The sequence below is a fragment of the Platalea leucorodia genome (genome assembly GCF_965183815.1).
Source record: "Platalea leucorodia genome assembly, chromosome: 23".
Lineage (NCBI taxonomy): Eukaryota > Metazoa > Chordata > Aves > Pelecaniformes > Threskiornithidae > Platalea > Platalea leucorodia.
This window is the reverse complement of record NC_138845.1, coordinates 2,811,128-2,823,213: the sequence shown is the minus strand read 5'-3', so window position 1 is coordinate 2,823,213 and position 12,086 is coordinate 2,811,128. Positions and strand designations below refer to the sequence as shown.

Below are 12,086 nucleotides of genomic sequence, written 5' to 3'. Positions count from 1 at the left end.
CTGAAAATTGGGGGGGGGGGGGAGTTGCCATGGCAACAGCGGAGCCGGCGGATGAGGTCATCACTAAAATTGGGGGGGGGGTGAGTCACGGGGGGGGCGGGGGCGGGGCTTAGCGTCACCCCGAGGGACCCGGGCCGGGGGAGGGGGCGGGGACGACCCCGCCCCTCCAGGTGTCGTGTCCCCCCCGTGGTGACATCACGTCACGCGGTGACGTCATCCCGGTGAGGGATGGAGCCTCCCCCTCCCCCCTCCCCCCCGGCGGCTCCGCACGGGGAAACTGAGGCAGAAGCGAGGAACTGGGGGGGGCGGGGGGAGGGGGTGTGTGTCTGTCACGACATACGACAGCGCCGGCCCGGTGTCGCGACAGAGCGGCGCTGGAGGAGGGGAGCGGGGGAGAGAGCGCCCCCGCGCCGCCCCCGCCGACATGCCATGTCGGGACATGGCGTCCTATCGCGACACGGGAAGGGGGGAGGGAGGAGTGGGACGGGCTGCGAGGGGCACACGCGCGTGCAAGCGGGTGCAGAGGCCTGGGGGGGGGTGCACCCCCCCGTAGGGGTGCACACGCGTGTGCACGGGGGTGCGCGTGCACATGGGGGGGTGCCCGCGGGGGGGGGGGGGGGCGCTCACCCGCGTGCAAGGGGTGCGCGCTCACGCGTGGGTGCAGCCGCGTGGGGAAGGGGGTGGGCACGCGCGCGTGCAGGGGGGGGCACGCGCGTGTGCAAGGCGATGCGCGAGCGTGCCAGGGGGGCGCACACGCACGTGGGGGGGGTGGGGGCCACGCACGGGTGCCGGCCCGCGTGCACGCACCTGCAGGCGTTGCACGCGCGTGTGCAAAGGGGCCCACGCGCGTGCAAGGGGGCCCACGCGTGTGCACGGGGGGGGCAAGCCCGTCTGCAAGGCGGGGGGGGGGCACACGTGTGCAAGGAGCTGCCCACGCGTGTGCAAGAGCAGCTCACGCGCGCGGGGGGGGCACACGCGTGTGCAAGAGGCCCCTCCTGTCCCCTCCCCCCTCCCAGCCCCCCCCCGCCCCCCGGGGGGACCCAAGTGGGGGGGGGGGGGGAGGGGAGGGTGCGGCCCCCCCGCGGGCCCGGCCTGGCGGGGGGGGACCCAGGCGGCCGGGGGTGGGGGAGGGGAGCACGTGCCCCCCCCCTCCCCCATCCCGGCCGCATCCCTGGTCCTACCCCCCCCCTCCCCCCGGTGCCCCCCCCCCCCCGGGCCTCCCCGCCGCTGCCCCCGGTGCCGGTACCTGGGGGGGTCCGGGCCCCGCGGCCGGTGGGGGCGATGCCGGTGGCGCCGGTGATGCCGGGGGCGATGGCGGTGACGGCGGGGGTGGGACCGGGAGCGGGATTGGGCCCGGTGGGGCCCGGGGTGCGGGCGGGCGGGGCCGGTACCGGGGGCCGGTGCCGCGGTCAGGGAGAGCGGAGAGGAACGGCCCCGCCCGGCGCTCGGCGCGGCCCCGCCCCGCCCGCCCCGCCCCGGCCCCGGGAACGCACCGGCCCCGGGACCACCGGCACCGGCACCCCGCACCGGCACCGGGACCCCGCACCGGCACCGGGACCCCCGCACAGGGACCCCCGCACCGGCACCGGGACCACCGACACCGGGACCACCGGCACCCCCCATACCGGCACCGGGACCCCCGCACCGGCACCGGGACCCCGCACCGGGACCACCGGCACCCCCATACCGGCACCGGGACCCCCGCACCGGCACCGGGACCCCGCACGGGCACTGGGACCCCCGCACCGGCACCGGGACCATCGGCACCGGGACCATCGGCACCGGGACCCCGCACCGGGACCACCGGCACCCCCATAACGGCACCGGGACCCCCGCACCGGCATCGGGACCATCGGCACCCCCATACCGGCACCGGGACCACCGGTACCGGGACCCCCATACCAGCACCACCGGTACCGGGACCCCCGCACCGGCACCGGGACCTCCATACTGCCACCACCGGCACCGGGACCCCTGCACCAGCACCGGGACCACCGGCACCAGCACCACCAGCACCGGGACCCCCATACTGGCACCACCGGCCCCGGGAACGCACCGGCACCAGAACCCCCATACCGGCACCGGGACCACCGCACGGGCACCGGGACCACCGGCACCACCGGCACCAGGACCCCTGCACCGGCACCGGAACCCCCATACTGGCACCGGGACCACCGCACGGGCACCGGGACCACCGCCACTGGGACCACCGGCACCAGGACCCTCATACCAGCACCGGGACCTCTACACCGGTACCAGAACCCCGGCACTGGCACTGGGACCACCGGCACTGGGACCACTGGCACCGGGACCCCTACACCGCCACCGGGACCCCCATACCAGCACCCGGGACCCCCGGCACTGGGACCACCAGCACCGGGACCCCTACACCAGCACTTGGGCCCACGGGGCCCAGGACCCCCGTACCGGCACCGGGACCCCTACACCAGCACCAGGACCCCATACAGGCACCCAGGACCACCGGCACCGGGACCCCTACACCGCCACCGGGACCCCCATACCGGCACCCGGGACCCCCGGCACTGGGACCACCAGCACCGGGACCCCTACACCAGCACTTGGGCCCACGGGGCCCAGGACCCCCGTACCGGCACCGGGACCCCTACACCAGCACCAGGACCCCATACAGGCACCCAGGACCACCGGCACCGGGACCCCTACACCGCCACCGGGACCCCCATACCGGCACCCGGGACCCCCGGCACTGGGACCACCAGCACCGGGACCCCTACACCAGCACTTGGGCCCACGGGGCCCAGGACCCCCGTACCGGCACCGGCACCGGGACCCCTACACCAGCACCAGGACCCCATACAGGCACCCAGGACCACCGGCACCGGGACCCCTACACCGGGACTGGCACCGGGACCCCTACACCGGCCCCGGGACCGCCGGCCCCGGGACCCCCATACCGGCACCGGGACCCCCCTACTGGCACCGGCATCAGGACCCCCATACCGACACCGGCATTGGCACCGGGCCCCAACTCGCACCGGGACCCCCCGGCCCCGGGACCCCTGCACCGGCCCCGGGACCCCTGCGCAGGCACCCGGACCCCCCTACCGCCACCGGGACCCCCATATTGGCACCAGCACCGGGACTGGGACCCCCATATTGGCACCAGCACCGGGACCCCCCTACCGGGACCACCGGCACCAGGACCCCCCCACGGGCACCAGCACCGGGACTGGGACCCCCCGGTGCCCCCGGGACCCCCCCGATACCGGGACTGGGACCCCCGCCAGCCCCAGCACCACAGGGGGGCCCCAGTGCAATCCCAGTGCTCCCAGTCTGGGTGCGCTTCTGTCCCCAGTGATCCCAGTCTGTTCCCAGAGCTCCCGGTATGGGTGTCTCTCTGTCCCCAGTGCTCCCAGTATGGGTGTCCCTGTCCCCAGTGCTCCCAGTCTGTCCCCAGTGCTCCCAGTATGGGTGTCCCAGTCCTAGTCTGACCCCAGTGCTCCCAGTATGGGAGTCCCTCTGTCCCCAGTGCTCCCAGCCTGTCCCCAGTGCTCCTAGTATGGGTGTCCCTGTCCCCAGTGCTCCCAGTATGGGAGTTCTTCTGCCCCCTGTGCTCCCAGTCTGTCCCCAGTGCTCCCAGCCTGGGTGTCACTGTCCCAGTGCTCCCAGTCTGTCCCCAGAGCTTCCAGTATGGGTGTCCTTCTGTCCCCACATGTCCTAGTCTGTCCCCAGTGCTCCCAGTATGGGTGTCCCTGTCCCCAGTGCTCCCAGTCTGTCCCCAGTGCTCCCAGTATGGGTGTCCCGGTCCTAGTCTGACCCCAGTGCTCCCAGTATGGGAGTCCCTCTGTCCCCAGTGCTCCCAGCCTGTCCCCAGTGCTCCCAGTATGGGTGTCCTTGTCCCCAGTGCTCCCAGTCCAGTGTGATTCTGTCCCCAGTGCTCCCAGTCCAGGCATCCCTGTCCCCACTGCTCCCAGTCTATTCCCAGTACTCCCAGTCTGCTCCCAGTGCAGGTGCCCATTTGTCCCCATGGCCCCTTGTCTGTCCCTGTCACACCCTGCCTGTCCCAGTTGGTCCCAGTCTGACCAACCCACTGGCCTGTCCCCATCACTGCCTGTCCGTCTGTCCCCCTGTCTGTCTGTCTGTCCCCATCTCTCCCTGTCCATCGGTCCCATCACACCATGTCTGTCCCCACCAACCCCACCCATGGGTCCCCATCCCTCCCTGTCCCCACTGTCCCCACCCATGTCCCCTCTCCATCCCTGTCCCATCCTGTCTGTCCCCATCCTCCCCCCGTGTCCTTGTCCCACGCTGTCTGTCTGTCCTTATCCCACCCCCTCTGTCCCCATTGTCCCCGTCCATCCCCATCCCGCCCTGTCCGTCCCTGTCCCACCCTGTCTGTCTGTCCCTGTCCCACTCCATCTGTCTGTCCCTGTCCCATTCTGTCTGTCCATCCTTGTCCCACTCCATCTGTCTGTCCCTGTCCCATTCTGTCTGTCCATCCTTGTCCCACTCCATCTGTCTGTCCCTGCCTGATCCCATCTGTCCATCTTTGTCCCATCCTGTCCGTCTGTCCCTGTCCCACCCTGTCTGTCTGTCCCTGTCCCATCCTGTCCGTCTGTCCCTGTCCCACCCTGTCTGTCTGTCCCTGTCCCACCCTGTCTGTCCATCCCTCTTCCACCCTGTCTGTCCATCCCTCTCCCACCCCATCTGTCCATCCCTCTCCCATCCTGTCCGTCTGTCCCAGTCCCGCCCTGTCTGTCCATCCCTCTCCCATCCTGTCCGTCTGTCCCTGTCCCACCCTGTCTGTCTGTCCCTCTCCCACCCCATCTGTCCACCCCTCTCCCGCCCTGTCTGTCCCCACCGTCCCCATCCATTCACCCCTGTCCCATGCTGTCCGTCTGTCCCCATCTGGCCCACTCTGTCCGTCTGTCCCCATTGTCCCCATCCATTCACCCCCTCTCCATCCTTATCCCCCCCCCCCCAGGGGAGGGGCAAACAGAGGCAGACCGCCCCCGCCGCCGCATGGCCCCGCCCCCCGAGTCCTCCACCTTCCCAGCATTCCCCGCGCGGGGGATTGTGGGAAGCGTAGTCCGCCGGGGGGGGGAGCGGCAGCTGCCGCTGCCGCTCCCCCCCCCCGGCGGACTACGCTTCCCACAATCCCCCGCGGCGCCCGTTTCCCATCGCCCCCCGCGCCGCGGCGGGGCGGAGCGGGCGCCCCCTGGCGGCGCGGGCGGCGCGGCGGCGGGACGGAGCGCGGCGGGGATGAGCGAGGAGGGGGCGGGCGGCGGGGCCAGGCGGAGCGGCGGCTTCCCCAGGTACCGGACACCCCCAGCCCCTGCCCCGGGATACCCCCGCCTTCCCACCGGGATACCCCCCCCTAAACCGGGATCCCCCCCCCCCCAAACCGCGGTTATCCCCCTCCGGAGGGAGAGGGGGAGGCTGGGGCCTACACCGGGCCTGTGTGACTGGGCTCCGCGGGGGGGGGGGGGGGGGGTGCAGGCCTGTCCCCGTGTCCCCGCGCTGCGTGGGGGCTCCGGATCTGTCCCCACGGTGTCTGGGGGCTCCAGCCCTGTCCCCATGTCCCCATGCTGTTTGTTGGTGCCACCCCTGTCCCCGTGTCCCTGTGCTGTTTGTTGGTGCCACCCCTGTCCCCATGCTGTGTGGGGGCTCCAGCCCTGTCCCCATGTCCCCACCCTGTTTGTTGGTGCCACCCCTGTCCCCATGTCCCCATGCCGTGTGGTGGTGCCACCCCTGTCCCCATGTCCCTGTGCTGTTTGTTGGTGCCACCCCTGTCCCCATGTCCCTGGGCTGTTTGTTGGTGCCACTCCTGTCCCCATGTCCCCATGGTGTGTGGTGATGCCACCCCTGTCCCCGTGTCCCTGTGCTGTTTGTTGGTGCCACCCCTGTCCCCGTGTCCCTGTGCTGTTTGTTGGGCCACCCCTGTCCCCATGTCCCCATGCGACGTGCTGGTGCCACCCCTGTCCCCATGGTGTGTGGGGTCTCCAGCCCTGTCCCCATGTCCCCATGCTGTGTGGCAGTGCCACCCCTGTCCCCATGTCCCGACACTGTGTGGGGGCTCCAGCCCTGTCCCCACATCCCCATGCTGTGTGGCAGTGCCAGCCGCGTCCCCATGCTACATGGCAGTGCCACCCCTGTCCCCGTGTCCCCACACTGTTTGTTGGTGCCACCCCGTGACTGTCCCCTGTGACTGTCCCCACGCAGCATGGGAGCTCCACCCGTGTCCCCATGCCATGTGGGGGCTCCAGCCCTGTCCCCATGTCCCCATGCTGTTTTTTGGTGCCACCCCTGTCCCCATGGCCCCATGCGACGTGGTGATGCCACCCCTGTCCCCGTGTCCCCATGCCACATGGCAGTGCCACCTCTATCCTCATGTCCCCACGCTACGTCTCAGTGCCACGCTGTCCCCGTGTCCCCATGCTACACGTCAATGCCAGCCTCTCCCACCACCCCGCTCCTCCCAGTCCGTACCCCCATCGGTCCCCTCTGACCCCTGCTCGGGCTGGTGACACCCCTGTCCCCATGTCCCCATGCTATGTGGCGTCTCCACCCCTGTCCCCATATCCTCATGCTGCGTGGCGATGCCACCCCTGTCCCCACGTCCCCACGGCCATGCCAGCCTCTCCCACCACCCCGCTCCCCCTCAATCCCTGTCCCCACCGGTCCCCTCTGACCCCCGCTGGGGCTGGTGACAGCCCTGTCCCCAGCCTGGAGCAGATGCTGGCCGCCAACCCCGGGAAGACGCCCATCAGCCTGCTGCAGGAATATGGCACTCGCATAGGCAAGACCCCCGGCTACGACCTCCTGAAGGCCGAGGGACAAGCCCACCAGCCCAACTTCACCTTCCGTGTCACCGTCGGGGACATCAGCTGCACCGGTGGGTCCCCGACACCCTTCGCTTCCAGGCTGTCCCCGCCTCCCACCCTGCCCGCCCGGGGTGCCTGGAGAGGGTGACCTGGGGTGTGGACACGGGGATTGTCCCCAAGATGGTGGGGATGTGCTGGGGGATCCCTAGAAGTGGGCTGTGGTGGGGGGATCCCCTGGGATCCCTAAAAAAGTGGGTCCTGATGGGGGATGGCCTGGGATCCGGATGCCTGCGATGCTCAGGGATCCCTTGGGACCCCAAAAAGTGGGTTGGGGGGGAGGGATCCCCTGGGATCCCTAAAAAAGTGGGTCCTGATGGGGGATGGCCTGGGATCTGGATGCCTGGGATGCTCAGGGATCCCTTGGGATCCCCAAAAAAGTGGGTTGTGGTGGGGGATCACCTGGGATCCTGATGCCTGGGACAATCGGGGATCCCCTGGGACCCCAAAAAGTGGGTCCTGGTGGGGGATGGGCTAGGATCGTGGTGCTTGGGACACTCAGGGATCCCTTGGGACCCCAAAAAGTGGGTTGTGGTAGGGGATCATCTGGGACCCTGATGCCTGGGGTGCCCAGGGATCTCCTGGGACCCCAAAGCCTGTGCTGTGACACAGGGATCCTCCTGGGGACCCCAGCATCTGGGATGTGCCATGGGGATTCCCTGGGATCCCCAAAAGTGGGTCCTGGTGGGGGATCACCCAGGACCCTGACGCCTGGGACACCTGGGGACCCCCTGGCACCCCGCTGCCGGCATTACGGCAGAGGGATCCCCCGGGATCCCGACACCGGGGCTGTGGCAGCCCTAAGCACAGCCGGGGCTCTGGGGGGGCCCCGGGTGCCCCCCACCCCGCTCAGCTGGTGTCTCCCCCAGGGCAGGGGCCCAGCAAGAAGGCGGCGAAGCACAAAGCGGCGGAGGTGGCCCTGAAGCTGCTCAAAGGGGGGGACATGCTGGAACCCACCGCCCCCGAGGAGCCCAGGTGAGGGGGGACGGGGTCCCCAGGGTGCTGGGGTTCAGGGTGGGGGTCAGGGCGCGGCACAGAATAGGGTTGGAGGGAGCTGGGGAGGGGTCTGGGGGGTGCTGGGTGCACAGGGGAGGGCACTGAGCGTGTCTGGGAGGTGCTGGGGGGAGTTTGGGGTGCTCTGGGATGCTGGGGGGGGCGGAGGGGGTGCCCAAGCAGTCTGGGGTACCCAGGGGGTTGGGAGTACCCTAGGGGTGCTGGGCACCCAGGCCCGATGGGTTTGGGGGATCTGCGGGGGGGTTGAGGGCATCCAGGGGAGTTTGGGGGTACCCAGGGCGATTGGGGATGCCGGGGGCCTTGGGCATCCCAAGGCATTTGGGGGGGTTTGGGGGTCTCAGTTGGGTTTGGGGGTGCCTGCGGTGGGGTTGAGGGTACCCAGGCAGGTCTGGGGGTGCCCAGGGTGGGTCTAGGGGTGTACAGGGGGGTGAGGGGTGTCTTAGGGGAGCGAAGAGAATTGGGAATGCCTGGGGGTCCCAAGGGAATTGGGGGTGCCTGGCAGGATTTGGGGCACCTGGGGGGCTGGGGGTGCCAGGGAGGGAGGTTTGGGGGGGCCGGCTCGGGCGTTAACGTCTCACCTTTTATCCCCAAGCTCTCCTTTCCCCCCAGAGCCCCCGGCTGAGCCCGGCCCCGCAGCCGCCCCCCCAGCACCCGCCGTGCCCCCACCCTCGCCCAGGTAACGGGGTGGGGGGCACCCAGGTGCCAGGGCTGGGCAGGGGGGGCACCGATCCCCCCCAAACCCTCAGCTCCCGGCACCCCATTACCCCTCCTCGCCTCCCCAACCCGGGGGTCCTGGCGTGGGGGGCTCGGAGCCGTGCCCCCCTCACGCCGTGCCCGTCTGCCCCACGCAGGGGCACCCCCCTGGAGATGAAGACGCCCGTGTCCCCCCCCCAGTCGGAGTGTAACCCCGTGGGGGCTCTGCAGGTGGGTGCCACCACGGGCTGGGACAAACGGGGACGTGCCCCCGCCCCGGCTCGGTGGCCGTCCCCGTTTTGGGGGTGAGGAGCCTGTTTTGGGGATGGCCATCCTTATCCGGGGGGGGGGGGGGGGGGCATGTCCCTTTGGGGGTGACCTGACCCATTTTGGGGGTGGCGGTGACCTTTGGGGGCTGCCTCTCCCCAGCTGGCGGGGGGGCTCTTGCCCCTTTTGGGGACAGTTATCCCCATTTTGGGAATGGTTATCCTGTTTTGGGGACGGTGGACCCATTTTGGGGTCGGTTATCCCTGTTTTGGGGATGGTTATCCCTGTTTTGGGGGTGGTTATCCCCATTTTGGGGACAGTTATCCCTGTTTTGGGGACGGTTATCCCCATTTGGGGGACAGTTATCCCTGTTTTGGGGACAATTATCCCTGTTTCAGGGATAGTTATCCCCATTTCGGGGACAGTTATCACCGTTTTAGGTACAGTTCTTCCCATTTCAGGAATGGTTATCCCTATTTTGGGGACAGTTATCCCCATTTGGGGACAGTTATCCCTGTTTTGGGGACAGTTATCCCCATTTGGGGACAGCTATCCCCATTTGGGGTATGGTTCTCCCCATTTTTGGGACAGTTATCCCTGTTTTGGGGACAATTATCCCCATTTGGGGACAGTTATCCCCATTTAGGGTACGGTTCTTCCCATTTTGGGGATGGTTATCCCTATTTTGGGGGCAGTGGACCCAGTTTGGGGCTGGCAGTGCCCGTTTCGGGGCTGGCAGCTCCTTTCTGAGAGCAGCTCTCCCCATTTTGGGGGGGGACCCCGTGTCCCTGCCCTCCCCGGACCCCCCGTTTCTGTCCCCCCACCCCAGGAGCTGGTGGTGCAGAAGGGCTGGCGCCTGCCCGAGTACACGGTGACGCAGGAGTCGGGGCCGGCGCATCGCAAGGAGTTCACCATGACCTGCCGCGTCGAGCGCTTCGTGGAGATCGGTACGGGGCCGGGGCACCCCCCGGGCGTGGAGGGGGGACACAGCGGGGTGCCAGGCTCACCTCGGTGTCCCTCGTCCCCTCCCCGCAGGCAGCGGCACCTCCAAGAAGCTGGCGAAGCGCAACGCGGCCGCCAAGATGCTGGTGCGGATCCACAACGTCCCCATGGAGCCGCGGGAGGGCAGCGAGGCCGAGGTGGAGGAGGACCAGTTCTCCATGGTACCGGCCAGCGAGGGGTTAACGGGGGACACGGGCACCCCGAGGCCACTCCGGGGGGTTAACGGGGGACACCGGCACCCTGAGGTCACCCTGAGGGGCTAATGGGGGACACGGGCACCCTGAGGTCACCCAGAGAGGTTAACAGGGGACACGGGCACCCCAAGGCCACCCCAGGGGGTTAACGGGGGACACCGGCACCCCGAGGTCACCCGGAGAGGTTAACAGGGGACACCAGCACCCCGAGGTCACCCGGAGAGGTTAATGGGGGACACGGGCACCCTAAGGCCACCCCAGGGGGTTAACAGGGGACACGGGCACCCCGAGGTCACCCAGAGAGGTTAATGGGGGACACGGGCACCCCAAGGCCACCCCGGGAGGGTTAACGGGGGACACCGGCACCCCGAGGTCACCCAGAGAGGTTAATGGGGGACACCGGCACCCCGAGGGGCTAATGGGAGGGACACGGCCACCCTGAGGGGTCAATGGGGGACACGGGCACCTCTGTACCCCCTATTTCAGGGCTTATGGACCCCCAGTGATTAAAGTTGGGGGACAGTAGGGGCAGGGGGACACCCAAGGGTGACCTGGGGGGGACCCTGTGGATCTGGGGTCCCCATGCAGGGTCCCTGAATCGGGGGGGGGGGGGGGTCCCGCAGTCCCCAAGCCCCCATGTCCCCCGGGGGGACGCTGCGTGGGGGTCCCAGCAGCCCCCACATTCCTGGCGGGGCCCCACATGGGGGTCCCTGAGCCCCCTTGTTCCCAGCGCGTCCCCATATGGGGGTGTCTGAGCCACTGTGTCCCCAGGGTGTCCCCACGTAGGGTCCCCGTGGTTCCTGAGCCCCCCGTGTCCCAAGGGTGCCCCTGTATGGGGGTCCTGGTGGTCCCCGAGCCCCCATGGGTGTCCCCATGTCGGGGTCCCCGCAGTTCCTGAGCCCCGCGTCCCTGCGTGGGAGTCCGGAGGGTCCCTGAGCCCCCCCCGTGTCCCTTGGGCGTCCCTGCCTGGGAGGCTGGGTGGTCCCTGAGCCCCCGCGTCCCCCCGCCGGGGTCCGGATGGTCCCCGTGTCCCCGTGGGGGGGGGTCAGGCCGGTCCCCCAGCGCCCCGTCCCCGCAGGCGGGCCCCAGGCTGGAGGGGCTGCGGGGCCGCGCACCTGGCTGCACCTGGGACTCCCTGCGCAACTCGGCGGGCGAGAAGATCGTGCAGCTGCGGAGCCACCCGCTGGCACCCATGGGCGCGGGGGCCTGCGCCCTCCTGCAGGAGCTCTCCGAGGAGCAGAGCTTCGCCATCAGCTACCTCGACATCGGTGAGCCCCCGCCCCGCGGGCACCCCCCCCTTCTCTGGGCACCCCCCAGCCCCACGGGTGCCCCAGCCCGGGCTCGGGGGTGTTGGGGAGGGTCCGGGGTGACGCTGGGCCGTCCCCGTGTCCGTCCGTCCGTCCCCCAGATGCGTTGAGCCTCAGCGGACTGCACCAGTGCCTGGTGGAGCTGTCGACGCAGCCGGCCACGGTGTGCCACGGCGCGGCCACCTCCCGCGACGGCGCCCGCTCCCAGGCCGCCCGCAACGCCCTCCAGTACCTCCGCATCATGGCGGGGGGCAAGTGAGCCCCCACCCACCCACCGACAGCCGGACAGACCCACGGACACTTCGATGGACCCACAGACGGACCCCTGGACTCAACCGACTGACACACGGACCTCTGGACAGATGCCTGGACCCACTGGTGGACACCCAGACCCACCCACGGACACCCAGACAGACACCCGGCCCCACTGACACACCCCGTGGGCACCCGGACCCGCTGACAGACAGACGGACAGACGGAGCCCGGACAGACCTCAGGGCCCGGGGGCTCCCTCCGTCCCGGCTCCCCCGGGGGCGAGGAGGGTCCCTGGGTGCCACCCAGCCCCCGGGAATAAAGCTGGGGGGTTTGTACGCTCCCCGCGTCGGTGTCTTTTTGGGGGGGGGGGCAGCAGGGGGGGCTGGGGGGCCCAAAGGGGGCAGGCGCCCCCCCGCCCCCAGGGGCAAAACCAGAGCGAGCGTTCGGGAGCGAGTGGCACCAGTTTATTGGCTGAGGGGTGGACCCATGGACGG

General features: G+C 69.8%; 1 protein-coding gene across 5 annotated transcripts; it reads left to right on the top strand.

Annotated features, from left to right (window-relative positions):
- Nucleotides 1-5,202: 5,202 nt before the first annotated feature.
- On the top strand, nucleotides 5,203-11,932 carry TARBP2 (TARBP2 subunit of RISC loading complex). Of its 5 annotated transcripts, none has more exons than XM_082332320.1 (9): nucleotides 5,203-5,294; nucleotides 6,693-6,874; nucleotides 7,730-7,835; nucleotides 8,467-8,550; nucleotides 8,726-8,798; nucleotides 9,664-9,781; nucleotides 9,870-9,997; nucleotides 11,109-11,298; nucleotides 11,439-11,932. In XM_082332320.1, the coding sequence occupies exons 1-9, from the start codon at nucleotides 5,242-5,244 to the stop codon at nucleotides 11,594-11,596; spliced, it is 1,092 nt and encodes a 363-aa protein (XP_082188446.1). In that variant the 5' UTR covers nucleotides 5,203-5,241; the 3' UTR covers nucleotides 11,597-11,932. The 5 variants fall into 5 exon arrangements, 4 of the variants coding, with proteins under 4 accessions (XP_082188446.1, XP_082188444.1, XP_082188447.1 ...); XM_082332321.1 differs by having other exon boundaries at nucleotides 5,219-5,294; nucleotides 6,705-6,874; XM_082332318.1 differs by having other exon boundaries at nucleotides 7,735-7,835; nucleotides 8,484-8,798.
- The last annotated feature ends 154 nt before the right edge of the window (nucleotides 11,933-12,086 follow it).